We start from the raw sequence: 26,948 nt of genomic DNA, 5'->3' as shown, positions 1-26,948 counted from the left end.
AACGCTGCCTTGAACACCTCGTTGTGTTCACCAGCTCTCTGATTGACTTCAAGGAAACACACCATTCAATCAGAAAACAGCAAACCAGGTGTGATCACAGACAACAGGTGGACTGTGATTGGTTAACACAGACGTACAGCATGACCAGTGACAGGTCGGGGGGGAAGAGGGGGAAGGGAGGAGGAAGAGGCAGCGAGGCTTTTGACTCCAGGACTTCTTCCTTCAGTTGAGGGCAGAGAGGAGGAGCTAAACACTGCTGTAAAAAGAGGAGGAGGACCCTGCAGAGCTTCAGTCATCTCAGACAAAGGACATAAAGTGGGTTACCAAACGGAGAACAATGTGGAGGAATGTCCTCTGAGCTGCAGCCACTCATTAACCAGAGAACTGAGCTGATTGGCTACACGTGGCGGGGGCGGACCAATCACAAGAGGCCGCATGGTCAGCGGGATGGTCGACTTTTCCACGTCCACGTTTTGATGGAGTTTGTGTTGTTGCCAGTCTGGATGCCCTTCAGACGTGTGTGATGTTGGCCTGTTTAAATAAAGCTGACTTGACGACAGCAGCATCATTAGTAACATCCTGATCAACACTGATCAATGTCGTGATGGCGCAGTGGATAAGACACATGCCTTTGGTGTGAGACCCGGGTTCGAACCCACTGGCAGACACCAATGTGTCCCTGAGCAAGACACTTAACCCCTGGTTGCTCCAGAGGCGTGCGACCTCTGACCTGTATAGCAATTGTAAGTCGCTTTGGATAAGAGCGTCAGCTAAATGAATAAATGTGATCATCAGTGATCAACACTGGTGATCAGTGCTGTTGGTGCACTCTGAGCCTCTGTGGCCGCCGGCCGTCCCCCTGCAGGTTAAGGACTTGTTGATAAAACAGGAGCTTAACTGGAGTCTAATTGGCCCTCTAAGTATCTCAGTCTGTTTGATTGACAGGAGTCACCGCAGGGGAGGGGGAGGGGCCAGGTGACAGGTCAACAGGTAAATAAATAATAGTTGTTGAGATGAGATCAGAACATGTGTCCAATAACAAGTCGTTACCTCCGAGAACAGAGAGGGACGGTGTTCTGCAGGAGCTTCAGCGCAGACGGAGAGAACATCGTTTATTATTTATATGTACACATTTATTCAAAGAGACTCACTAAGAGCTGTTCCAGCATCAGCGGGTAAACAGCTGGAGGAAGAAGGAAGCGTGAACGAATAAGAGAACTGTGAGGGGCCAGAAGAAGAAGAGAACAGGAAGTGACGTTAGAGGTGTTATCAGAGGAAGTGTTCTCTGCAGAGTTTTGGAGGTCACTGAGTAATGGAGGGACATGAGTCCTTTTGGGCTGATCAGAAACCGGATGGGCTGCTGAGATCTGAACCCTCTGTAGGGGTTTCACATACTGGAAGAGCTGGAGGGCAGAGAGGAAACCACGGCCTGGACCAGCAGCTAGGCGGCGTGCAGAGGAAGGTCGGACCCGTCTGTTCCTGTCTGTCTCTCTGAGCCGTCCTCGTCTCTGACAGCAGTGATTCCTCAGAACTCTTCTTTTTAATGTTATTCATTAAATAAACTCTGCAGGTGAAACAAACGGACTCCCTGCAGCAGCCACTCGGCTCTGAGCTGCATTTATACTGTGGAGGATGAAAACACAATAATCCAGTCACTTAATGATTCCTTCAAATTAAAAGCAGCTTCTCCCGACTGTCTCTTCATAACTGAAAGATTTCCAAAAACCTCCCGTCTTTTAAACTCAGACTGACTAAAAGTTCAAAGCAGCAGAGAAGATGATTCTTAGTTCAGGAGCCTGGATCCTGATCAGCCGGCAGCTTTCTCTTTCTACATGTTCCTCTGAGAACCCGTCTCGGTCCCATCACTTCCTGTTTCAGGAGACAGCAGCTCCTTCATGCCGTCATCAGACCCCTCTGAGATTAAACTCAGATTAAGACAATTTACTGTACTTCTGTTCTAACCCAACCTCCCTGATTTCTGTCCAGGAAGTCAACCTGAGCTGCTGTCACTGAGCAGATTGCTGTGGGTTGCAGGTCAAAGGTCACTGGCTGAAGGTGGGTCAGGCTGACCTGGGATCAATGCTGATGGTAAGTGTGTCCGCTGTCGCCTCAGGGCCACAACCAGCTCTGAAGCTCTGATCCAGGATCAGAAGAGTCCTGCACCGAAGCTAAAGAGCTTAAAGAGCTGAGTGTTCCTTTAAAGACTTAAGTGTCTGATGCTGGATCAGTAAAATGTTTGACTGAGTCAGACCAGAATGAACAGATCAGACTGAGTCACAACATGCTGCCAGTTTACAGAAATCATTTTATTAAAGTTTAAACAACGGTGGGCTTTTTCCCTTCAGAGGGGACGCTTTCCGTTAGGTTTGCTCAGATACATACAGTATTTATACACATACATGTATTAATATTTATACAGTATATATACACATACATGTATTAACATTTATACAGTATATATACACATACATGTATTAACATTTATACAGTATATACACATACATGTATTAACATTTATACAGTATATACACATACATGTATTAACATTTATACAGTATATATACACACATGTATTAACATTTATACAGTATATATACACATACATGTATTAACATTTATACAGTATTTATACACATACATGTATTAACATTTATACAGTATATATACACACATGTATTAACATTTATACAGTATATATACACACATGTATTAACATTTATACAGTATATATACACATGTATTAACATTTATACAGTATATATACACACATGTATTAACATTTATACAGTATATATACACACATGTATTAACATGTATACAGTATATATACACACATGTATTAACATTTATACAGTATATATACACATACATGTATTAACATTTATACAGTATTTATACACATACATGTATTAACATTTATACAGTATATATACACACATGTATTAACATTTATACAGTATATATACACACATGTATTAACATGTATACAGTATATATACACACATATTAACATTTATACAGTATATATACACACGTATTAACATGTATACAGTATATATACACATACATGTATTAACATTTATACAGTATATATACACACATGTATTAACATTTATACAGTATATATACACACATGTATTAACATGTATACAGTATATATACACATACATGTATTGACATATATACAGTATATATACACATACATGTATTAACATTTATACAGTATATATACACATACATACATACATACATATATAGACATACATATATACAGTATAATGCACATACACGTATTAACATGTAACAGTATATATACACACATACATACATATATATACTATATAGACATACATATATATAGAATATTGCACATTAATTATCAAAAAGGTAATATTGGACAGAAAATAGATAATGAGGTCCAGTTATACATATAATACACAAATGTATTAACATTTATACAGTATATAAACACATACATATATAAACATAAAAATATGCAGTGTGTGGATATATATATATATATATATATATATATATATATATATATATATATATATATATGTATATGTATATAACAGATACACTTAACAAAACTGTAAACGCAACACTTTTGTTTTTGCCCCACTCCAAAATGTCTGAGACCAGCCACCCGGACAGCTGCTGCAACAATCGGTTTGCATTACCAAAGAATTTCTGCACAAACTGTCAGGAACCGTCTCAGGAAAGCTCATCTGCATGCTTGTCGTCCTCATCGGGGTCTCGACCTGACGGCAACTTCGCACAGCCATTAAAGAGGAGTGGACCAACACTCCACAGGCCACAATCAACAACCTGATCAACTCTATGAGAAGGAGATGTGTTGCACTGCGTGAGGCAAATGGTGGCCACACCAGATACTGACTGGTTCCCAGACTCCCCCAATACAGTGAAACTGCACATTTTGGAGTGGCCTTTTATTGTGGCCAACCTACGGCCTTTTATTGCGGCCAGGGCACACCTGTGCAATCCCCATGCTGTCTGATCAGCATCTTGATATGCCACACCTGTGAGGTGGATGGATTATCTCTGCAAAGTAGAAGTGCTCACTAACACAGATTTTGACAGATTTGTGAACAATATTTGAGAGAAATAGGCCTTTTGTGTACATACAGAAAGTCTTAGATCTTTGAGTTCAGCTCATGATGAATGGGGGCAAAAACAAAAGGGTTGCGTTTATAATTTTGTTCAGTGTATACAGTATGTTTAATGTTACAGCGCCGGATGTTCAGGTTAAACGAGGCCAAAGTCTTAAATAAGAGGTAAACATGCGTAAAAGTACTTCCTAAATACTAGCAGCAACATTTTATCTGCTTTCCTGCTGAGCTGACGTCAGATGAGACGTGTGGAGATGCTGTGAGTCCAGGATGTCACTCAGAAATTGCTAACTGAGCTAACTAGCTAACAGCAGTCCAGTTAGCAACAATAAAAAAGCACATCCCAGGTTAACGCTGTGAAAGAGTTTGGTTAGCTCTCTTAGACGCAGCGCTCAGACGACAACAACAACATGTTTGATCTCCTGTCCCAACACTCCCTCTCCGGTACGGTTTGGTCTAGGAGGACCGACACGCTGCGAACGGTTTGTGATCGTTCCCTCCGGCTGGATGAATATTACGCAAGATCCATATAGGCCTACTACTGCAGGTGGGGGCTCGCCGAGTCCCCCCCCCCCATGGTATGCTACGGTATAGTTGGCACACAGGGACACGCCTTCAGTCCTCCCGTCTTTCTCTCTCTGTCAAATCAGCTCAAACCAATGAGCTTTATCGGCGTGACGGTTTGGTTCAAACAGGTTGCCAAAGCAGAATTCACATCTAAATAATAAAATCTAAGTAATAAAGTCTGGATGTGGTCGACATGTCTCTTAGTTTAGGACACGTTATCGTGCTCAGAGTGAATCCTCTCGTCTCTGTCCTCCATCTGTTGTCCATTAGCTGTAGTTAATATGACCTGCTGGGGGGGTCGGGCCCCTGCACAGCTGAGCCCCCGAGCTCTCTTTCTACACTCAGACCCTGAACGTTATGAGGACCTGCGCTTTGTCCCCCACACTGGGGGCCTCCATCTCATCCTGATCAATAACCCGTCTCAGACTGATCCTAGTCTGGTTTCATCTTCTGGTCTGAGGAGACCAGCTGCCGTGTTTGATCAGAACCCAGTTAGGGCCCACAGCACCGGTACCCAGACTCTGTCCCTCTCTACTACTACTTCAGTAAAAGTACTCGGTCACAGCAGCAGCCAGTTCTGACGTTGTCCTGATCACCACTCTGAAGGACTCGATTGGTAGAAAACTTCCCTCATTAATGAGACTTCATTGTTTTCCTGACGGGTCACATTCGGGGCCCTCAGACATTTGGCCCCCAGAAGTGCAGCGTCGGGCCCTGCGTGCGGTGTCCAGGCAGCAGGCTGTGTGGTCAGCTGACAGATTTGGCTTCATCTGATTGAAGCAGCTCGTTAGTCTGCAGGTGCTCGAGGGCCGTTAATCCCGCTCAATTAGCACACGGCCCCACGCGCACTGACAATACAGCGGGGCCCGCGGCGGGGGCCTGGTTTAGTTTCTGTTCTCTGACCTAAGATCAGTTCAGATGATCTTCTCCTCCTGCAGCACCACAGAGGCCACGAAGGAACAAACAAACAAACAAACAACATGTTGGGTTTAATGTTTACACTGTTATTATTTTACTTGTTCAACTGAAACTGTCGTCAAAAACAACTTGAAACACTGTTTCCTATTATTATATATATATGTGTTACTGTCACATGAACATTAATACTTATTCATAATACTACTTATGCCTATTCATAATGTCTTTGTCTTTTAAATAAATGTTTCCTGATGGTTCATTTAAATTTAAATCAACCGGCCTTCAGGTTCAATAGCCAATGACTCGTCCATCCGTTTATGTTAACTAAAATAATAATAAGAGTGAAAACAGGCTCATGGACAGACAGATCCATCTAATCTTCATGTCTGCTTCAGTTTTTGTGGCTTAACAAATAAAGATTATTAATATCTTTATTTAGAAAATAAGCATCTAAATGCAGAGGAGGATTAATATATTTTAATATCAAGAGGTGGCCGAGCTGTTGGTGTTGTTATTTCATATATTCATGTTGGTGTTTGAGGAACAGGCACAGAAGACTTTATAGAAACGTTAGAACTTTATTTTGTAGAAAACTGCTTCCAAGTAAATAGAATAAAAATCTCTTTATGTACAAAATACAAATTTCATGTGAAACAAAACGAGTCAAATAAATAAAACAACAGTGGGGGGTGGGGGGGCATACATAATGGATGAGGGGTCCATTCAGACCCTGTCACGGGTGAGGAACCTGATTTCCACGCTCTCTTTCTGCTTCAGTTCTCTACAAATTGTAAAATTAACTTTTCACCTCCGAGATAGAGAAAGCGGGGGGGGGGGGCAACTAAATAAAGAAGAAATAATGAGCTCATTAAGGCAAACCGTGATTCTTCTTCATCCATCAGGAACCGGACTGTCCGCTCCGTTAGTGTCTGTGGGGCCGCGGGGCCCCTCCGGCGGTCTGCCGGTCAGTAGATGCCCGGCACGAGGCTGCGGAAGCCGAACAGCGCGTCCTGCCGCAGGTAGCTGTAGTCCTCCTGCGCGGCGGGGCTGCCCGGGCTGGAGGCGCAGTAAGCCGGGGAGGAGGAGGACGAGGAGCCGCTAGAGCTCCAGGAGCAGGCGTCGCTGCCGGGGCTCGGGGCCTCACCGAGGCACGCGGAGCGCAGCTGCAGAGGGTCTCCGGTCTTCCCCGCCTGCAGGTCTGCGATGCGGATCGTCTCGGACAGAGCCCAGATGTAGTTGTGCGCAAAGCGCAGAGTCTCGATTTTGGTGAGTTTGGTCTCGTCCGGGAAGGCCGGCAGGACGCTGCGGAGCTCGTCCAGGGCGTCGTTCAGGTTGTGCATGCGGTTCCGCTCCCGGTCGTTGGCTTTCATGCGCCGGTTCTTCTTCACCACGTGCACGCTGGCGTCGCTGCGGGCGCGTCCGCGGCGCCGCTTCTTCTGCTGCTGCTGCTGCTCCGGGGAGCGCGGCGGGCAGAGCGGTGATGATTCCGGGGAGGCGGAGCGCAGGCTGCCGAGGGAGTCCTCATCGTCCGTGTGCGGGAAGAAGTCGCAGCTGTTGCTGTCGATGTCGGAGTAGACTGGGTCCATGTCGGAGCGGGTTCGGGTCTGTTCTGTGGAGAGACAAGAGGAGCGTTAGGACCTGTGGCTGACCGGAGCGCGGACAGTGATGACGAGAGTCCGCAGGTGAGCGGAGGCACGCGCGGTGAACTTACCTGAAGTGTGCAGAAGTTTTCTGATCCAGCAGGACCGGGTTTATCTGTGCAGGACGAGCGGCACGCGTCTCTCTGCGTCTTTCTGCTCTGGATCAGCTCGTGCGAGCCGGTGAGCCTGGCACACGACCGGCCTCAGCCCGCTTATATACTGTGGACGGGACAATGACCGGCCCCCTGCCCCGGTACCCCCCCACTCCTCCCACCCCCAGGCCTCAGAGCCAGGATGAGGATCTTGAATGCCGCGGCAGGTCTGCCCCGTGCCGCGGGAGCTGCTCATTAACATAATGATGCCTGCGGTGCGTGTTCGCTCCGCACAGAGAAGCGTGCCGGTAATCACGGCCAGCCAATCAGAGCAGGCGGCTGGCCACGCGAACAACACGCTGGACCCCCCCCCCCCCCCCCCCCCCCACGTGAAACAGAGCAGACCAAACCCACTTTCAGAGTTAAAACCAAAAACAGAAAAAGAGAAAGAAAGAAGAGTCAGTAACCCCCCCCCCCCCCAACACCACCCAGCGGAGACACGCTCCGGAGAGCCCCCCCCCCCCCAAACATAACACAGACAGAAAGACAAAAGTCAGCAAAATGTCTCCAAACTTTTTCTGAGCTCAGAAAGAAGAAAGTTTCCTCTGAAGGTGAAGAAAGAAACTTTTTAAATTCAGATGTTTTGTAAAGATGATTCAGAGCTTCAGTCAGTGTTTCATCAGAAACCTGAAAAGCATCAGTGTCCATCCTTCATCTTTCAAAACAAAATGTAGAAAGTCTTTCACAATAAAAGCATTCAACACAAAATAACAGCAGAACCATCAGTTCCATCCAAGAGACATCCTGGGGACACTGGTCAGCTGACTATTTAGACCCAGTTCAGAAATGTCAGTGATAAAGTTGTAAGTGTTGCAATTACATTTGTGTGATTTGTATACTTCCCTTTTTCTAAGTAACATTTGTTATTTATGCTTTTATTTTGAAGTCACTTACAAGTTTCTTGGGCTGCATGAGTTGAACTGTTGTTGAACACCAGCAGGCAGCAGATTGCATTGACATGTGTGTTCCTGTGAAATATTTCATGCTGGCTAAAGCAAACCTTGATGTGAGCGGTTTAAAGTTTACCTCTGAAGACTCAAAGACTTCCCTTTCTTCGCAGCATGCAGCCAACGAGGTATTTGTTTTGTCCATCTGCATTGTACTTTGGTAAATGTTATTTCACATGCTGTGCATGTTGTTGTTTTTGTTAACATCGTTGCTATATTTTCTCATCAATGTTGTTTTAGGACATAAACCAGTAGCAAGAAAAGCACTTGTGTCTGCCGGGGTGTTAAAGTAAAAACTAAACGTCTTCATCTGTTTTTCCTCCACTTCTCTCTTCTGCTCATCAGCCTGTGTGTTTTAATATTTTCTGTTATCAACCTGCAGATGAACATCAGTCTGTAGATCTGGTGCATGTTGGTCCTCATGTTGCTTAATGTGCAACAGCTAAAGCTCAGTGCAGCAGGAGCACGAGAGGACGTCCAACCTGCTTTATACTCATCTCATTTAAGGACATTTGGGACGTCCAGCCATAGTGTCATTTACGCTGGGGACGCTGGGGACACGTGCCCATCTTTTTTAGAAAGCATCTGTTAAAAATATTTGCACCAAAAAATGTTAACCCACAAATAAAATCACTTTCAGAAAGGTTTCTTTGCACAACAAGAAAACATGCAATGGATTTAAAATGTAGAAGAAACAAAAAAGTAACTTAAGCTAAAAAAACAAGCAGCTGATTACTGCTTTACATTCTGTTATATCTTTATCTTTAGGAATCGTCTCCTGCCAGCTGAAATTTGCGTTCACCTTTATATAAATAGACATTTATTGAAGCAGAAAATGTCTCCAGAATGTAGGAAATGAACCCCAGACCCCCCCCCCCCCCCCAGCTGATAAATCTCAACTTTTCCTATTTCTTTTAAATGGTGTTAAAAATCTTGTGTTTATCATCACAGCCCTAATCTGAGCCCTTCTGTCCCCACTTTTCACCACAAAGTGACGGCCAACACGACTTCTGTAAATGTTTTTAGATGAGTTTCATGTCGCAGGTTGGTGAGACACACAGATCAGATATTTTTAGACTAAATGTAAACAAAAAAAAAGACTTTAATGAAACAAAAACGATTTTCAGGCAGAAGCCTGATGGAAAGAGACGGTTCACAGAAAGATCACAGAAATCCCTTAAATAGTCAGAAAACTGTGCAGAGTTTGGTAAAAATGTATAAAATACATAGTTTGAAAATCAAACAGGACCTGAGGAACCAGAGCAGCACCAGGATCCACCTGCAGTACTCAGTACAGCACTTACAGATAAATAAGATGTAAAGCGTCTGAACCAGGATCACAGTCGCGATAAAAACGAATTCTCTGGTGTCTGAGGACGAACAGCTCCGGCTGAACTGTTTCACTTCATGAAGTCGGGCTTTTGTTCGTCTTTTCATGTCTTCGGGCCGCAGTAAACCCGTCCAGCATGAACGCTTACAGGCCGGGGCCAATTTTCTTTTAAGTGTTTTTTAAAGACATCTTTATGAGACAGGCATACCATTTTCCATTAATTATTCCATTTATTCAGTTTGCAGCTCAGCGGAGGAGAAGCAGAGACCTGCAGAGTCTTTCTGCTGCTTTATTCTGCAGGGGGGGGCAGTCATTTATAAATAATTACACAATGTTTAGAGTCTTCAGGCATGTATAATATATCAAAGCGATTATAAGGTGAATTGTTCCATTGTGGCTGTCCGCCCTGCACTTCTTTTCACTCCTCTCCTGGTTTGTCCCTCGTCCAAATTCAGCTCCTCTGGCCTTTTGTGCTGCTTTCTTTCTGCCTCAGCCACTCTATTGGCATCATTCTTATTCAAATGGACCTCAGCAGGAACAAAACCAAACCCAGGCTGCACACAAATCATCTCTGCCCCGGCTGCAGGGCCGGCACAAGCCTCTGTGAGGCCCCGACAACTAAATCCTAAATCCTGTTTCACTCAAAGAGGATAAACTCCAAAACAAGACAACCGTCTCTGCAGCAAACAGGTGTCTCCAACAGTGTCAGCAGAGCAAGTCAAGTTTAGTTTGATGTGAACAGAAGAAGCACGAAACTCAGACAGGAAGAGGCGAAGACACATAAATATTTTGATGAAAGAAAGAAAAAAGAGGACGCAACTAGAAAAGTCTGAAAGAAACAGACGGAGAAATCCTCCAGACAAACGGAGATACTAGATTTTTACATGACACCACGCGTTCAGAAGCTGCTGTATGTAGGCGTTATGCTGATCACCTGCACACAGCAGGCATCTTCACTGCCTCTTTTCCCGAGCCTTTGGAAACTGAAGTTGACTTTTTTTGTTTTATTTGTATTTTATGCGTCGTGTGAGCTTTTTATTTAGTGTCTTTTATTGTTTTAGCGTACATCACTTTGTGTCCACATCTTAGTTTTCCCACTGCAGAAGGGACCCTGAACGCCTCGCCTGATGAACTAAAGTTTGGAGATACATGTTTTTCACTGGACACAAATATTTATGGCAGGCAGACATTTAAAAACATCTGTTTCCCAGAGTCCTCGGCCCCTGAAGAAGATGGTGAGAGGAGGCTGAAAGCTCCAGAAGCTGCTGGTGGGAGGAGAAGCACGTCAGAGGTTTACAGCCTCCGACACTTCAAAGTGAGCCGACAGCTTGGAAACTGTTTACTGCTGCGTTCCTATTGGCCAAGAGCCGACGGACATGTGTGTGGGGGGGGCACCCATTAGATTTACACCATATAATCCAATAAAGCTGCAGAACCTGAACCCACCGACATTATAAAATACAATAAAACATTGATTGAGGGATTGATGGGTAATAATAGACTCAGTGATGAACAGTGTTTGTTATATTATGAGCTGAAGGGGATATGATGCGTTTAAGTGCCGTCGTTATTTTCAGCTGCTTTGATCACCTGAACGTCAGCTGGTGACAAAGTGAGCAGGTGTGAGATGAGCAGTGTTGGGAAAGTTCCAGGTTACCCTGTTTAAAATGTAAAATTACTATTTTAATGACTTTTCTAAATTTTTAACCTTTTACAAAGAGGCAGACGGTGGAGAACCAATCAGAATACGACACTGCGCACGTGAAGAACATGCAAAGCAACAAACTTTATATAATCCAACATAGAGCCGAGCTTTTTACAGGAAATAGTTCAGTGTCAGCGGTTTCACAGCGCCGTCTCAGAGAAGAAGAAGTTACAGAGAGATATTATAAATATTCATGTAGATATGTAACATTTGTGTGTGTGTGTGTGTGTGTGTGTTGTAGTGTGTTCTGTGTGTTCAGAGCAGAAGAAGAAGAGAAAGGAACTCGGAGGTCTGCCGGGTGAAGCTCTGACAGGATTAAGTCTCCGCAGCACGAGATGTGATTGAATTTCAATGAAGTGAAACACGTGAGAAAACGACACAGAATTAAATGAACCAAAGGACCCCCCCACACACACAGAGAAATAAAAGAAAAGCTGAAGGACTCTCGAGGAAAAGGAGGAAACAAAAACAAGTGAGTAAGCTGAAGGAGAGAAAGCTCTAATCTGCAGGACGACTGCAGTAATCCTGTGAAACGTTCCCCAAATCAACACGCTGCCTCGTTCTTACAGCAGAACAACACAGATTAATATTAGACCCTTTATAACGACAGAATATTCACATCTAGAAACCAGCAGGACAGATTGTTGACCACATCATGTCACAAGCAGTTTGGTTCTCTAATTCACGTCAGCTGCTCACTGTTCTGTAGACAGACTGGATCCAGGACCGTGTAGGAAACAGCGGGTCTTGGTAAACTCTGCCACCGGTGACCTCTGGAGATCCTCGGGGGTCCGTGCTCGGCCCTGTTTCTCTGAAAGAGATAAAACGTCTTTTCACCCAACCTCCACCTCTAGAGGCCTTGACGCAGCCCTCAGGACCTCATCATGTGTCAAGGTCCCCCATTTACCTTCTTGCTGGATCCAAAGGTCCAGCTCACACTTTGGGGAAACCTCCTGTCTAATTCAGTGATTGAAGATCCGGTACCCGAACACCTGACCTGATCCTCGAAGCTAAACACCTTTGCCCGACCAGAACTACCTCTTCATGGATTTCTCTCCGGACTTTACATCAAGGATCAAGGACCCTTTGTTGTTGGTAATGATGACGAGGTCGGACGGGAGAGTCCGAGGACTGCGATGTTGGCGGGGGACGCTGGGGGGAGCAGGAGGAGGAGGTTTCTGGACTGGAAGGGTTCGGCGCGATTAGAATCTGATTTGTGATTATTTGTGAAGGATCTTGTGGTAGTTTTGTTGTTGTGTGGTTGTTTGCGCGTTTCTTTTCTTCCTCGGGGTTAGGGGCTCCATGATGAGTTTCTTTTCAGGTGCTGTGTTTTCTGGTCGTGGCGTTGCCAGGACGCCGGCTGGTTGCAGATAAACCCCCGGTCCGAAGCGTCCCCCTTTGTGTCCGCTAATGTTGGGTAAACCAGAGGTAAATTATAACCATGAGCAAACAGCCTCAGACAAGTGAATGGGAAGCTGCTGCTCCCAGAATGCAACAGCAGATTGATGGAGGTGGAGGGCGTGCGGCGACGGAGGAGGACGCATTCAGGAGGCTGATTCACAACCGCGTTCCTTTAGATTAAAACCTTCCTGATCTACAAGACGGGAAGATTTTCATCACCACAGACAGAAGAGACAACGAAGGGTATTTGATCAGGATCATGTCTGTGCAGAGGAGGAGAGGAGAGCAGAAGTGGAAGACGTACTTTATTAATCCCACAGGGGGAAATTCAGTGTTCTCACTCTGGTGTTATTATTAGTACACAATATATGAACTGGCACCTCTCCAGCTACCAGGAGGTGAACTGGCACCTCTCCAGCTACCAGGAGGTGAACTGGCACCTCTCCAGCTACCAGGAGGTGAACTGGCACCTCTCCAGCTACCAGCCCACACTCCACAACTCTGGACTCAAACCGGTCACCCTCCGGTTCCCAGCCTAATCCTTATGGACGGAGCTACTGCCGCCCCAAAGGAAGAGAGGAGGAGGAGGAGGAGGAAGAAGGAGAGGAGGAGGAGGAGAGGAGGAGGAGGAGAGGAGGAGGAGAGGGGGAAAGTTACATTTGCTCATTTTGAAAAAGGGCAGGAAGTGGTCGTATTTTAGTTTGTCCCCATGAAGAGTTGTTTCTGTTGAAACTGAGTTTGTTCAAACTCTGCTGAAAGTTTTAATGTTAAACTGAAGAAGAAACATTAATTTTATCATTCAGACTAATTTACTGACAGAAGTCGAAACAAACTCTCAGTTTAATTTTATGTAGCTTGTAGTTGATTGTTGCTGTCGGCGTTAAAAGAAACAAATAAAGTTCCAGTTATTTCTAGAAACAGAAACGTCCTGCTGCTGCTGTTTATCAGCCGTATATTTGGGAGCTGCTGAGTTTATTTCAACTTGTTTCCTTCACAAATCTGCAGGTTTTTAGTAGTTTGCTGCTCTGCGATCACAAAAACTCAATTTCAGAAAATCTTTTGTGTTGAAAACAGGTTGAAACTTAAATGACAGATATAAGTTTCACAGATTATTCGTGTGTTCAAGTTCTGTTTAACACAGAGACAACAGCTGTCCCCTGAAATACCCAGAATGCAGTGCAAAATGACTCTTAACAGGCAGATCTACCTGATCAGAGTGAAGGTTTCTGAACAAATCTGCAGACACAACATTTGTGTTAAGCAACAGTAACAGAGAGTCTGAGGGGGCGAGCGAGGTTGGGCTGCACTTGCAGAGCAGAGAGAGAGAGGGGGTCCCATATGGTTCTGAGTGCAATAACTTGAATTTGCTCCAACAAAGAAGTAATTGAGAAGAGGAGAAGGAGCTGTGAGTCTTGACTCGACAAAGCTGCGAAAACTCTCTTCTTTCAGCCTAATGAAGCCGTTGTCTGGGGGTGTGGTGTGGGGGCGGAGAGGATGGAGGTGGGGGCGGAGGACAGAGGAGGCCGAGCAGCCTTGGACGTGATTTGTCATACAATCTGAATCTTTAGGAGGGCCGCAGAAGAGAGACCTCCTCTCCATATGTCTGCTTCGTTTGCATCTGAAAGCTGAAGGGCTGAAAGGGGGGCAGAGAGGAGGAGGAGGAGGAGGAGGAGGAGGAGGAGGGGTACACTGCCACCCTGCATCGTCAGCTTTGAGGGTATTTGTGCTTCTTCTTGTGTTTCAGATGAAGCTGCTTAGCTACAAAATGTCTCCTTTTTCTTCATCATTGGATTCGAAATCATAGAAGCCGAATCAGAGAGACGCAATCAGAGAGGCTGAATCATAGAAGCCAAATCATGGAAGCCAAATCATGGAGGCCGAATCAGAGAGGCCGAATCATAGAAGCCGAATCATGGAGGCCGAATCAGAGAGGCCGAATCATAGAAGCCGAATCATGGAGGCCGAATCAGAGAGGCCGAATCATAGAAGCCGAATCATGGAGGCCGAATCAGAGAGGCCGAATCTGAAAGACCGAATCATAGAGGCCGAATCAGAGACAGAATCAGAGGCCAAATCAGAGAGACGGAATCAGAGAGGCTGAATCATAGAAGCCAAATCATGGAGGCCGAATCATTGAGGCCGAATCTGAAAGACCGAATCATAGAGGCCGAATCATAGAGGCCGAATCAGAGAGGCCGAATCATGGAGGCCGAATCTGAAAGACCGAATCATAGAGGCCGAATCAGAGAAGCCAAATCATGGAAGCCGAATCATTGAGGCCGAATCAGAGAAGCCAAATCATGGAAGCCGAATCAGAGAGGCCGAATCAGAGAGGCCGAATCTGAAAGACGAAATCAGAGAGGCCGAATCAGAGAGGCCGAATCAGAGAGGCCGAATCAGAGAGGCCGAATCATTGAGGCCGAATCTGAAAGACCAAATCAGAGAGGCCGAATCATTGAGGCCGAATCTGAAAGACCGAATCATAGAGGCTGAATCATAGAAGCCAAATCATGGAAGCCGAATCATTGAGGCTGAATCAGAGAGGCCGAATCTGAAAGACCAAATCAGAGAGGCCGAATCATTGAGGCCGAATCTGAAAGACCGAATCATAGAGGCTGAATCATAGAAGCCAAATCATGGAAGCCGAATCATTGAGGCTGAATCAGAGAGGCCGAATCTGAAAGACCGAATCAGAGAGACCAAATCACGGGAGCCGAATCAGAGAGGCCGAATCAGAGAGGCCGAATCAGAGAGGCCGAATCTGAAAGACGAAATCAGAGAGGCCGAATCAGAGAGGCCGAATCAGAGAGGCCGAATCATTGAGGCCGAATCTGAAAGACCAAATCAGAGAGGCCGAATCATTGAGGCCGAATCTGAAAGACCGAATCATAGAGGCTGAATCATAGAAGCCAAATCATGGAAGCCGAATCATTGAGGCTGAATCAGAGAGGCCGAATCTGAAAGACCGAATCAGAGAGACCAAATCACGGGAGCCGAATCATAGAAGCTGAATCAGAGGCCGAATCTGAGAGACTGAATCTGAGAGACTGAATCTGAGAGACCGAATCATGGAGGTCAAATCAGAGAGGCCGAATCATGGAGGTCAAATCAGAGAGGCCGAATCATGGAGGTCAAATCAGAGAGGCCGAATCATTCATGTTGATAAGTTTCAGTTTTCAGTTCAGTTACTTTTCCAGATTCAGATTATTAACAAAAAATATAATCTTCTAATAGGTGAAGCTGCCAGCAGTATATGTAGTCATTAAAATAAGCTCCACCTTTAAAAGTGATGAACATGTGAATGCATCAACAATTATAATCCAATAATATGATACAGATTAATCTGAAATGGACCGTTCTGCATGATGAGTACTTTTAGTACTTCAAATATGCTATGATGAAAAAACCTTTGTACTTTGAGTTGAGGTTGGCAATGTTGGAGAAACATGCAAAACACGTTCATGTGCAGTGAATGCGCACAGGTAGACCAGCAGTGATTGTATCAGTCCACAGCCATTTAATTATTTTTTCTGCGTCAGAGCATTTGATTTACTGATCGCTGTTGGGATGTAAAGAGAATTTCAACAAATAGAAGAATGATCTGCCAGCTTTAAGTGACATTTTAAAGGCATGACTTCCTCTAACAGACATTTCTACACTGTTGTATTGGTACTTTTACTGCAGCAACAGATCTGAGTATAACTGGAAGAGATTTAAATGTGATTTGAAACGAGGAACTTTAGACCGAGTTGCTTTCAGACACAAGACATCATGTAAAACTACAGAACGTTTCTGTGACGAGGCTTCGGCCTGAAAGGACCTTTAAATCCTGGTCTGGGTCCCAGAGGAACAAAGAGCCAGTGTGGAGGCTCACACGCTGCTGATGATGCTGGTGATGAAGATGATGCAGATGGAGGGGGGCGGTCCTGACACTGACATGGGGGTCGTGACCTGGAGGCTCTTTGCAGACATCTGTAGCTGCTGCACATTCCCTGACACCCCCTCCGTCCAATCAGCTCTCTGGAAGAATGTATGACCTGTACCCCCTCAGGCCACGCCCCCTCTGACACGCACACACACAAACACACACACACTCACACATCAACATGGATGGTTCTGGTCCTGGTCTTTCTGTGATCTGACAAGATCATGATCTCTCTCATAAATTCATCTAACACTGAATTTCTCTCAGACTCTGCTGCCCCCTGCTGGACAGCTGGTCTGCAGGTCTGCAGGTCTGTTATATCAGGTGTGAGATGACAGCGGCTGACTTTTGCAGACTTGGAAGCGGGGCATAACAGCACCGTCAAGTCGGATACATCCAGGTCGTAGCCGACAGTATATGTGTGTATATATATATATATATATATATATATATATATATATATATATATATATGTGTGTGTTCTGAGCTGCCAGCACAAGACAGGTAAGATGAGAGGATGAGAGGAGTTGGACTGTGTTTTACATTGATGATGCTTGGTGCACAAACGCAGCGAAGATGGACTCTGTTTCCCAAATGTCAGACTGTTTATTGTGAAGATGAAACTTTCATATTATTATGTGGTTGTTGCTGTTTACATTCAGCCCATACAAATTAAAAAAATCTCCTGTGGAATGTTCGGGATGTAAGTTATACTTGTCTGTATATATGTATATAAATAACTGTATTGTTTTATTTTATATGTTACCATATTTAAATATAGGCCTACACTTAATTATATGTGAAGGAACTACAAATTTCATTTTGTTATGCAGCCTTGGGCTGTATAATGACAAATAAACAATCTTGTACCTTGCATATCTATCGATAGATATGTGTATATATCAGAAGGAGCTTTATTGCCAAGTAGTGTTTTACAAATACAAGGAATTTACTTGGTGATAAGGTGCTATGCGTAAAGTTAACATGAATAAATGTAGAAATATATAAATATGGAATAAACAAATGCAAGTTATATAAGAATAATATAAGAGTATATATATTTATGTATATTCAGTATATTTCTCTGTGAAGTGAAACTATAGACTGTACAGAGTGAAACGCAGATGTAACGCAGAGGCTTGCAGTCGCTGACAGACGGTAAGTGGCGGTAATGAGTCCAACATCTGGTTTCCAACTTCCGTTAAGAGACGAAGTAGAAGCAGCTCCGGAAGCAAGCTGTAGAAGCTAACCTCAACATCAGCTGTTTGGCGGGAACAAATCAGTCAGTTCATTCTGAGGTTTTCAGTTTAAACGTCTGAAAGTTGAAACAGCCGAGGAAATAATTTAGACGGCAGCTAACTGCTAGCTTAGCCGCTAACAGGAGAGAAAACACGCTCACGGTGAGTGAAGAGCTAACTGATGCTAACTGACGCTCACTCTGTTGTTACCGGTGTCAGATCCTGTTTTCCCGAAACTTGGTACGCAGAGTTACTCCGAAGCCCGAACCGGTCCCTTCCAACCGGAACCTGGCCCACTTTATTCACTTATTAATTACTTCAAACAACATAAATGGACGTTAAACGTGAAGCACGTTAACGTGCCAAAGCCGACTGCTAGCTAACTGAATGCTAACAGCTAACGGCTGTGGAACAAGCTGACGGCCAATTGATGTTAACTGTCAGGTTGTTTAGCATGATGCTAACAGAGCAGTCAGTGATGTCGGTGCTAACAGAGCAGTCAGAGTGAGTTGATGCTAACAGAGCAGTCAGAGTGATGTCGGTGCTGCTAACAGAGCAGTCAGAGTGAGTTGATGCTAACAGCAGATGCTAACAGAGCAGTCAGAGTGTGTCGGTGCTGCTAACAGAGCAGTCAGAGTGAGTTGATGCTAACAGCAGATGCTAACAGAGCAGTCAGAGTGATGTCGGTGCTAACAGAGCAGTCAGAGTGATGTCGGTGCTGCTAACAGAGCAGTCAAGAGTGAGTTGATGCTAACAGCAGATGCTAACAGAGCAGTCAGAGTGATGTCGGTGCTAACAGAGCAGTCAGAGTGATGTCGGTGCTGCTAACAGAGCAGTCAGAGTGATGTCGGTGCTGCTAACAGAGCAGTCAAGAGTGAGTTGATGCTAACAGCAGATGCTAACAGAGCAGTCAGAGTGAGTTGATGCTAACAGAGCAGTCAGAGTGAGTTGATGCTAACAGCAGATGCTAACAGAGCAGTCAGAGTGATGTCGGTGCTAACAGAGCAGTCAGAGTGATGTCGGTGCTGCTAACAGAGCAGTCAGAGATGTCGGTGCTGCTAACAGAGCAGTCAAGAGTGAGTTGATGCTAACAGCAGATGCTAACAGAGCAGTCAGAGTGATGTCGGTGCTGCTAACAGAGCAGTCAGAGTGAGTTGATGCTAACAGCAGATGCTAACAGAGCAGTCAGAGATGTCGGTGCTGCTAACAGAGCAGTCAAGAGTGAGTTGATGCTAACAGCAGATGCTAACAGAGCAGTCAGAGTGATGTCGGTGCTGCTAACAGAGCAGTCAAGAGTGAGTTGATGCTAACAGCAGATGCTAACAGAGCAGTCAGAGATGTCGGTGCTGCTAACAGAGCAGTCAAGAGTGAGTTGATGCTAACAGCAGATGCTAACAGAGCAGTCAGAGTGATGTCGGTGCTGCTAACAGAGCAGTCAAGAGTGAGTTGATGCTAACAGCAGATGCTAACAGAGCAGTCAGAGTGAGTTGATGCTAACAGAGCAGTCAGAGTGAGTTGATGCTAACAGAGCAGTCAGAGTGAGTTGATGCTAACAGCAGATGCTAACAGAGCAGTCAGAGTGATGTCGGTGCTAACAGAGCAGTCAGAGTGATGTCGGTGCTGCTAACAGAGCAGTCAGAGATGTCGGTGCTGCTAACAGAGCAGTCAAGAGTGAGTTGATGCTAACAGCAGATGCTAACAGAGCAGTCAGAGTGATGTCGGTGCTGCTAACAGAGCAGTCAGAGTGAGTTGATGCTAACAGCAGATGCTAACAGCAGTCAGAGTGATGTCGGTGCTAACAGCAGATGCTAACAGCAGTCAGAGTGATGTCGGTGCTAACAGCAGATGCTAACAGCAGTCAGAGTGATGTCGGTGCTAACAGCAGATGCTAACAGCAGTCAGAGTGATGTCGGTGCTAACAGCAGATGCTAACAGCAGTCAGAGTGATGTCGGTGCTGCTAACAGAGCAGTCAGAGTGAGTTGATGCTAACAGCAGATGCTAACAGCAGTCAGAGTGATGTCGGTGCTAACAGCAGATGCTAACAGCAGTCAGAGTGATGTCGGTGCTGCTAACAGAGCAGTCAGAGTGATGTCGGTGCTAACAGCAGATGCTAACAGAGCAGTCAGAGTGAGTTGATGCTAACAGCAGTCAGAGTGATGTCGGTGCTAACAGCAGATGCTAACAGAGCAGTCAGAGTGAGTTGATGCTAACAGCAGATGCTAACAGAGCAGTCAGAGTGATGTCGGTGCTGCTAACAGAGCAGTCAGAGTGAGTTGATGCTAACAGCAGATGCTAACAGCAGTCAGAGTGATGTCGGTGATGCTAACAGAGCAGTCAGAGTGATGTCGGTGCTGCTAACAGAGCAGTCAGAGTGATGTCGGTGCTAACAGCAGATGCTAACAGCAGTCAGAGTGATGTCGGTGCTAACAGCAGATGCTAACAGCAGTCAGAGTGATGTCGGTGCTAACAACAGATGCTAACAGAGCAGTCAGAGTGATGTCGGTGCTAACAGAGCAGTCAGAGTGATGTCGGTGCTAACAGAGCAGTCAGAGTGATGTCGGTGCTAACAGAGCAGTCAGAGTGATGTCGGTGCTGCTAACAGAGCAGTCAGAGTGTGTCGGTGCTGCTAACAGAGCAGTCAGAGTGAGTTGATGCTAACAGCAGTCTGAGTGATGTCGGTGCTAACAGCAGATGCTAACAGCAGTCAGAGTGATGTCGGTGCTAACAACAGATGCTAACAGCAGTCAGAGTGATGTCGGTGCTGCTAACAGAGCAGTCAGAGTGAGTTGATGCTAACAGCAGATGCTAACAGCAGTCAGAGTGATGTCGGTGCTGCTAACAGAGCAGTCAGAGTGAGTTGATGCTAACAGCAGTCTGAGTGATGTCGGTGCTAACAACAGATGCTAACAGCAGTCAGAGTGATGTCGGTGCTGCTAACAGAGCAGTCAGAGTGAGTTGATGCTAACAGCAGATGCTAACAGCAGTCAGAGTGATGTCGGTGCTGCTAACAGAGCAGTCAGAGTGATGTCGGTGCTAACAGCAGATGCTAACAGCAGTCAGAGTGATGTCGGTGCTAACAGAGCAGTCAGAGTGAGTTGATGCTAACAGCAGATGCTAACAGAGCAGTCAGAGTGATGTCGGTGCTGCTAACAGAGCAGTCAGAGTGAGTTGATGCTAACAGCAGATGCTAACAGAGCAGTCAGAGTGTGTCGGTGATGCTAACAGAGCAGTCAGAGTGAGTTGATGCTAACAGCAGATGCTAACAGAGCAGTCAGAGTGTGTCGGTGATGCTAACAGAGCAGTCAGAGTGATGTGGTCTACGTGTCTCTCTTTAACCCCTGTGTGTCTGTGTCCCTGCAGGGTCTCCAGCGTCTCTGCTATGAGCAGCTCTGTGAGTATTCTTCTTCAGTGTTTCAGTCTGACCTCAGATCAGGATCTGAACTTCACCGATTGGTCCAGTTTTTTCTGTTTGTTAGCTGCTTTTTCATTTAGATTAAACCCCGCCCACCGCTGTGATGTAATGAATGTGTGTTGTGATGTATAGACTCAGAGGAAGAGGAGGATCACAGGAAGTCCTCTAGTTTCCAGACCCAAGAGCAGCAGAGGAGCTAATGCTAGGAGGACAGCTAGCGCTAACAGGGCAGCTAACAGGACGGCTAACAGGACGGCTAACAGGACGGCTAACATTAGCAGGGCGTCAGATGGTAACCCTGCCCCCCGCACAGAGACCATCGCTGTGATGGACAACACTGAGGACAGTCAGTACAGATCAGTACTCAGTTATTAATTAGCAGCGCCAGATCTGATCAATAATCAATAACTGATGTGTGTTCAGGTGTGGAGGAGGTGGTGGATCTGACCTGTGAGGGATCAGAAGCTGCTGTGGTCGACCTGACCAACAACGACTCAGTACTGGTAACATTCAACACACGTTAACGCTAATACCTGCCAACACATGCTAAAACATACATGCATACATAAACATGACGCTGTATCGCCATAGCCTATCAGTGTTGAGACTGTCCGGATGTCACCGACGGCATCAGGGTGTGTCGAGGACAGGGACGCCGGGCTGAGGGACAGAGTCTCTGCCGGCCGACAGACGGCAGCTCTGGAGGAGAGAGCCGGGGCGGCGCCGGAGCTTTGGACCAATAAAGACCCACAGTGCGCCCGTTTACCAGCAGGAGGAGCTCAGAGTTAACGTCTTTTATTAAATTAACTTTTTACTTTAATTTTCGGGATTAAAACGTTGATGTATCTTCACTCACGCTTCTCAGCAGCGAGCTGCCGTGTGTTTTGTTAGCGTCAGTGGTCACCCACTTGTGATCTTGCTGACAGACCTGACAAAGCGTTACTTAATATTTAGAGAATAGAGGAAATCCGTTTCTTGCAACTAAATCCCAGCTAAATGTTGACTTTGAGTTCATGCAGCTGCAGGAATGATGGGTTTGTATGAGAACACCAGGCGAGTAGTGCAGCCATCAAACTCACGCGAGTCACTTGATGCAAAGATTAAATTCCATTTTGGTCTGAGAAAGCGGCGCTTTGTCTACACGGCACATCAGTTTCTACGGCACATCAGTTTCTACGGCACATCAGTTTCTACGGCACATCTAGCTGCAGCGTTGGGCAAATTACTCAGAAGTAGTAATGATTTACTTTTTACTCATTTAAAAAGTAATAATATTACTTCACTTATTACTGGGTATTAAAAGTAAATAGTCACGTTACTCGTTCCGTTAGTATTACTTTCAACCACCCTGTCCTTTAAAAGTGACGGGAAACCTGTTCAGCAGCGCATTTCAGAAATGAACTGGAACAATTATTAACCTGAGAACAAACTCAAACCGCCTCCTTCTCCCCAGGACAAAGCTCAGCACCATGGGTGGTCGGGCTTTCTGTTCTGCCGCTCCTCTGTCTTTTTAGCAGAACGTATGAGTTTTAATTAACCCTGCAAGCTGTTGCATTACCTATTTGTATTTTATATTGCATGTTTTTTTACCTTGCTTTTATGATCTTAACTGTAGCACTTTGGCTACGTTCAGACTGCAGGCCAATGTGACCCAAATCCGATTTTGTTTTTTTTATGCGCCCATATGTGATTCAGATCTGATCTTTTTATGACAGTGTAAACAGGCAAAGTCACATGGAAGCTGATCTCTTCCAGTTACAGATCGGATCTTTTTATGTGCGACTTTGACGTCACTGTAGAGCACAAAAGCCATTATCAAACATGTGGAACTCTCCCTCCTCTACCTCGCTATCATCTGCTCACAGATTCCTTTTATTATACCTGAAGTTCACCGGACCGCGAGCTCTCTTCTGAGTTACGTGCATGCTACTTGTCCGAGCGGACACAGTGGGGAGAGAGTGAGTTGTGGGGCAGTTGCGCCAGAAACTGTAATGAAAAGAACAGAAAGTTGTGTCATAATTTGGTAGAAATGTGACCCGTCAGAGGACAATGAAAAACGGGAGTCTCCCGCGAGCTAACTGGAGTTAACCTCTGTTGCTCCTTGTTTACTTCTGCAGCCTGCAACAGCTGCTGCTGCGTGTTCTTCTTCTGCGCATGCGGGTCACTTTAAGGCCGCGGACAGTTCACGCTGGAGTCTGATATGGGCCACGTTTAAACTATAATGTGAACTGTCAAACAATCTGGGGAAATCAGCGTTAAGGCCTGCAGTCTGAACGTAGCCTTTGAGATTTGTTTCAAATGTAAAGTGTATTAAAAAAACAATTTTTTTTTTTATTATTCTTATTGAGGAGGCAACAAGCAGCCGAACTGAAAAACGCCTCTCAGAGCAGAGGATGCCGGATCTATAGGCTATTTAAAGATAATAAAAACCGTGTGTTCATAACAGCAGCAATGAGGATGATTTTTACAGAAGAGGCTTTTTAACACCACCGTCTGGACTTTTGGACTAACGTTACTGTTTTGTAAATGCAATAATAAGAGAAGTATTCAGTGGTTTTACTGAACACATAACGATGCTGAACGCCACTCTCTGCTGCGGAGCGGGTGCTTCACTGGCAGCAGCTGCTGGAGTTTCTTTCTACAGGCTAAGCTTCACGTTGCTCAGCTGCTTCAGCAGATGCTTCAATACAAAATTGTTTGCGGTGAAAAGCTTTTTGCTGGTCGCACAAAGTTCACAACAGAAGACGCAGCTCGGCCTGATGGCAGCACTTACTGCTGGGGAAAGAACGCCTCTCTACCTCGTTCTTCCTTTAGCTTTTTGGCTAGCGGCTGACTTGAACAACAGCAGGTCTGGTGTGCTCACATATGTTTTAATTTACAAACGAGGCGTAATCTACGTTGACTTCAGTCTTCTGACCGGCTACCGACACGCTTGTGCCGCCTGGCCGCGCCCCTCCAGTAGTGTTTCTATACAAGAAACAGTCTCTACACGCTAATACATGCTAATGCACAGGAAAGGGCAGCAAAGCACACGTTCTCCCTACAAACTAATAATTAGCATATTGATCGGTTGCTGAATTGTGTTCAGACTTTTTAGTCAAAGAGAAAACGGATCAAACTAACGGTCTCTTTTTCTTCTGCCGCCGCCGCCGTGATGAGCCAGCTGGTGGACGAAGGTAAAACTTTTATTCTGCCTGAGTTTCATGTTGAAATAAAGTTTCATTAAAGAGACAGTGCAACAATTTTCTGGGTGTCCTCCATCAGGTCCTCAGAACAGGGGCGGGGTCACCACAGGAGAGAGTTACGTCGTCAGCAGTGATGACGACGAGGACACGCCCCCTGTCCTCAACGCTGCACTAATGTCCTCTCTACACGCCAACAGCTCCTCCAGGTAGTAGTCCGACCCACCTGGTCTCAGCTAACGTTGTCTTTACATCACAGCCAGGTAGTAGTTTGACCCACCTGGTCCCAGGTAGCATGGTCTGTGTGTGATGTGACAGTAGAAACCAGCAGAGTCTCTGTGTTTCAGGTCGACCCCGGGGACGATCAGCTGTCCCGTCTGTCTGGACTCGTACTCTGAGGTGAGACTCAGACACACCTGTCACACACCTGGGTGCTGTTTCAGGAAGCAGGTTTAACTAACTGTGACCCTGACAGGGAAACCTGAGTTCCTGTTCCAGAGCAGCTGGTCAGAATCAGAGTTGAGCTCGAGGGAAGAAAAAACGTCGTGTCAACAAGTAAACAAAGTTTTATTTTAGTGTTTCACCATTTAGCAGTCTGAACCAGCAGGATCCAGATCCTCACAGTAAACCTACTGAAACGGTCTGAACCAGCAGGATCCAGATCCTCACAGTAAACCTACTGAAACGGTCTGATCCAGCAGGATCCAGATCCTCACAGTAAACCTACTGAAACGGTCTGACCCAGCAGGATCCAGATCCTCACAGTAAACCTACTGAAACGATCTGATCCAGCAGGATCTAGATCCTCACAGTAAACCTACTGAAACGATCTGATCCAGCAGGATCTAGATCCTCACAGTAAACCTACTGAAACGATCTGAACCAGCAGGATCCAGATCCAGATCCTCACAGTAAACCTACTGAAACGATCTGAACCAGCAGGATCCAGATCCTCAGAGTAAACCTACTGAAACAGTCTGAACCAGAAGGATCCAGATCCTCACAGTAAACCTACTGAAACAGTCTGAACCAGAAGGATCCAGATCCTCACAGTAACCAGCAGGTAGAGTCCTGCGTTCTGATTGGCTGGTTGTTGTTTCCTCCACAGATCGTCGAGAGCGGCCGATTGGTTGTTTCCACTAAATGTGGCCACGTGTTCTGCAGCCAGTGTCTTAGGGACTCTCTGACATCATCACACACCTGTCCTACCTGCAGGAAGAGACTGACCCACCGCCAGTACCACCCCCTCTACATCTGACATCACTCTGACATCATCACACACCTGAGCTGCATCATCAGTGACATCACGTCAAGAGTTTCTTTTAATTGGAAACAACAGACTGTGTGTCCGAGCTGCGTTTTAATGACAGAGTATACGTGATTATTGATTATTGACTTCTTCAGTTTCAGCTCAGGTTTCTTTTTTTGTCTCCCATCGTCGTTTTGCACTCTTTGTTTTCTCTGTGATAAAAAGTCTAAATAAATTCTGTTGAAAAGTTTTTTCATTCAGTCTATTTGTGGAACGTCAGAGCTCATATACACACGATCAGTACTACTTAGTAAAAAGTACCATAACATGATACTGTTGTTGAGATGCATTCTGGGAGGTTATCGAATTACTTTTTTTGTGTTCATCTTGTGATTCTGAGTCACTTCACATTCACACGCCGACCTGCAGCTCACAAGGCTGATGACTCTCCGTCACCTGACACAGACTGCTGCTGATTGGCTGCTGGAACATCCACACAGAATGATGTCACCACAAAGTCTGGACATGTAAACATCCAATAAAACCAGATTTCTTTTTCCCTTTTATTTATTTATTTATATATTTTAAAAACCTGCCCTATAAAACCAGATTTCTAACTGAACTAAAGGGCTGAATATAAATACAGATTTAAAAACCTGATGCACGTTATGAATGAAGCAAGAAACAACAACACTTAATATACTAAATGTGTAGTTATAATAATTTCAGCTTTAATGGAGTCACAAGGATTCAATAAAAAAGGGTTTTATGTATATAAATAGCTACTGTGAGGTGTGTGTATATATATATATATATACACACGTTGTACTGAAATATCTGAAATATAAAATATCACAAAGAAGAACAGCAAATTAACATGTTTTTTAAAAAATGTTCAAAATAATATATATCAGTTTGGTTAACTTTGGGTTAGTTTCATTATATTTAGTTAATAAAAGTGTGTGAAGGTCATTGTTTGTTTACACTTTGGTAAAAACTTTCCATCATGTGTTTTGTAACGATGACGCAGCGTCATTTTGCTTCAATATGAACTTTATTCCGGATAAACCTGATTGGTCAGCTGACTCAGCGAGGAAATCCCCTCATTGGAAAGTGCGCAGTCACTCCGCTGCCTGTCATTGGTCGTC

At 45.1% G+C, this 26,948-nt stretch overlaps 2 protein-coding genes across 3 annotated transcripts; one reads left to right on the top strand and one right to left on the bottom strand.

Moving 5' to 3' along the window:
* Positions 1 to 6,176: 6,176 nt before the first annotated feature.
* Positions 6,177 to 7,646, bottom strand: neurog1 (neurogenin 1). Its single transcript, XM_038698643.1, has 2 exons — positions 7,330 to 7,646; positions 6,177 to 7,227 (listed from the first exon to the last, which is right to left on the bottom strand). Exon 2 carries the CDS (start codon positions 7,202 to 7,204, stop codon positions 6,584 to 6,586), a length of 621 nt encoding a protein of 206 aa, XP_038554571.1. The 5' UTR covers positions 7,205 to 7,227; positions 7,330 to 7,646; the 3' UTR covers positions 6,177 to 6,583.
* A 10,261-nt stretch (positions 7,647 to 17,907) lies between these two features.
* On the top strand, positions 17,908 to 26,050 carry rnf4 (ring finger protein 4). Of its 2 annotated transcripts, none has more exons than XM_038698594.1 (8): positions 17,908 to 18,196; positions 21,318 to 21,348; positions 21,502 to 21,715; positions 21,793 to 21,872; positions 24,533 to 24,545; positions 24,634 to 24,760; positions 24,899 to 24,950; positions 25,660 to 26,050. In XM_038698594.1, exons 1-8 carry the CDS (start codon positions 18,138 to 18,140, stop codon positions 25,807 to 25,809), a joined length of 726 nt encoding a protein of 241 aa, XP_038554522.1. In that variant the 5' UTR covers positions 17,908 to 18,137; the 3' UTR covers positions 25,810 to 26,050. The 2 variants fall into 2 exon arrangements, with proteins under 2 accessions (XP_038554522.1, XP_038554523.1); XM_038698595.1 differs by having other exon boundaries at positions 17,909 to 18,118.
* The last annotated feature ends 898 nt before the right edge of the window (positions 26,051 to 26,948 follow it).

This window comes from Micropterus salmoides, unplaced genomic scaffold, assembly GCF_014851395.1.
Source record: "Micropterus salmoides isolate LMB-PRFRI ecotype aquatic unplaced genomic scaffold, ASM1485139v1 Ms_hic_scaffold_5, whole genome shotgun sequence".
Classification (NCBI taxonomy): domain Eukaryota; kingdom Metazoa; phylum Chordata; class Actinopteri; order Centrarchiformes; family Centrarchidae; genus Micropterus; species Micropterus salmoides.
The sequence above is the reverse complement of the archived record's forward strand: the minus strand, read 5'-3'. Positions and strand labels throughout refer to the sequence as shown.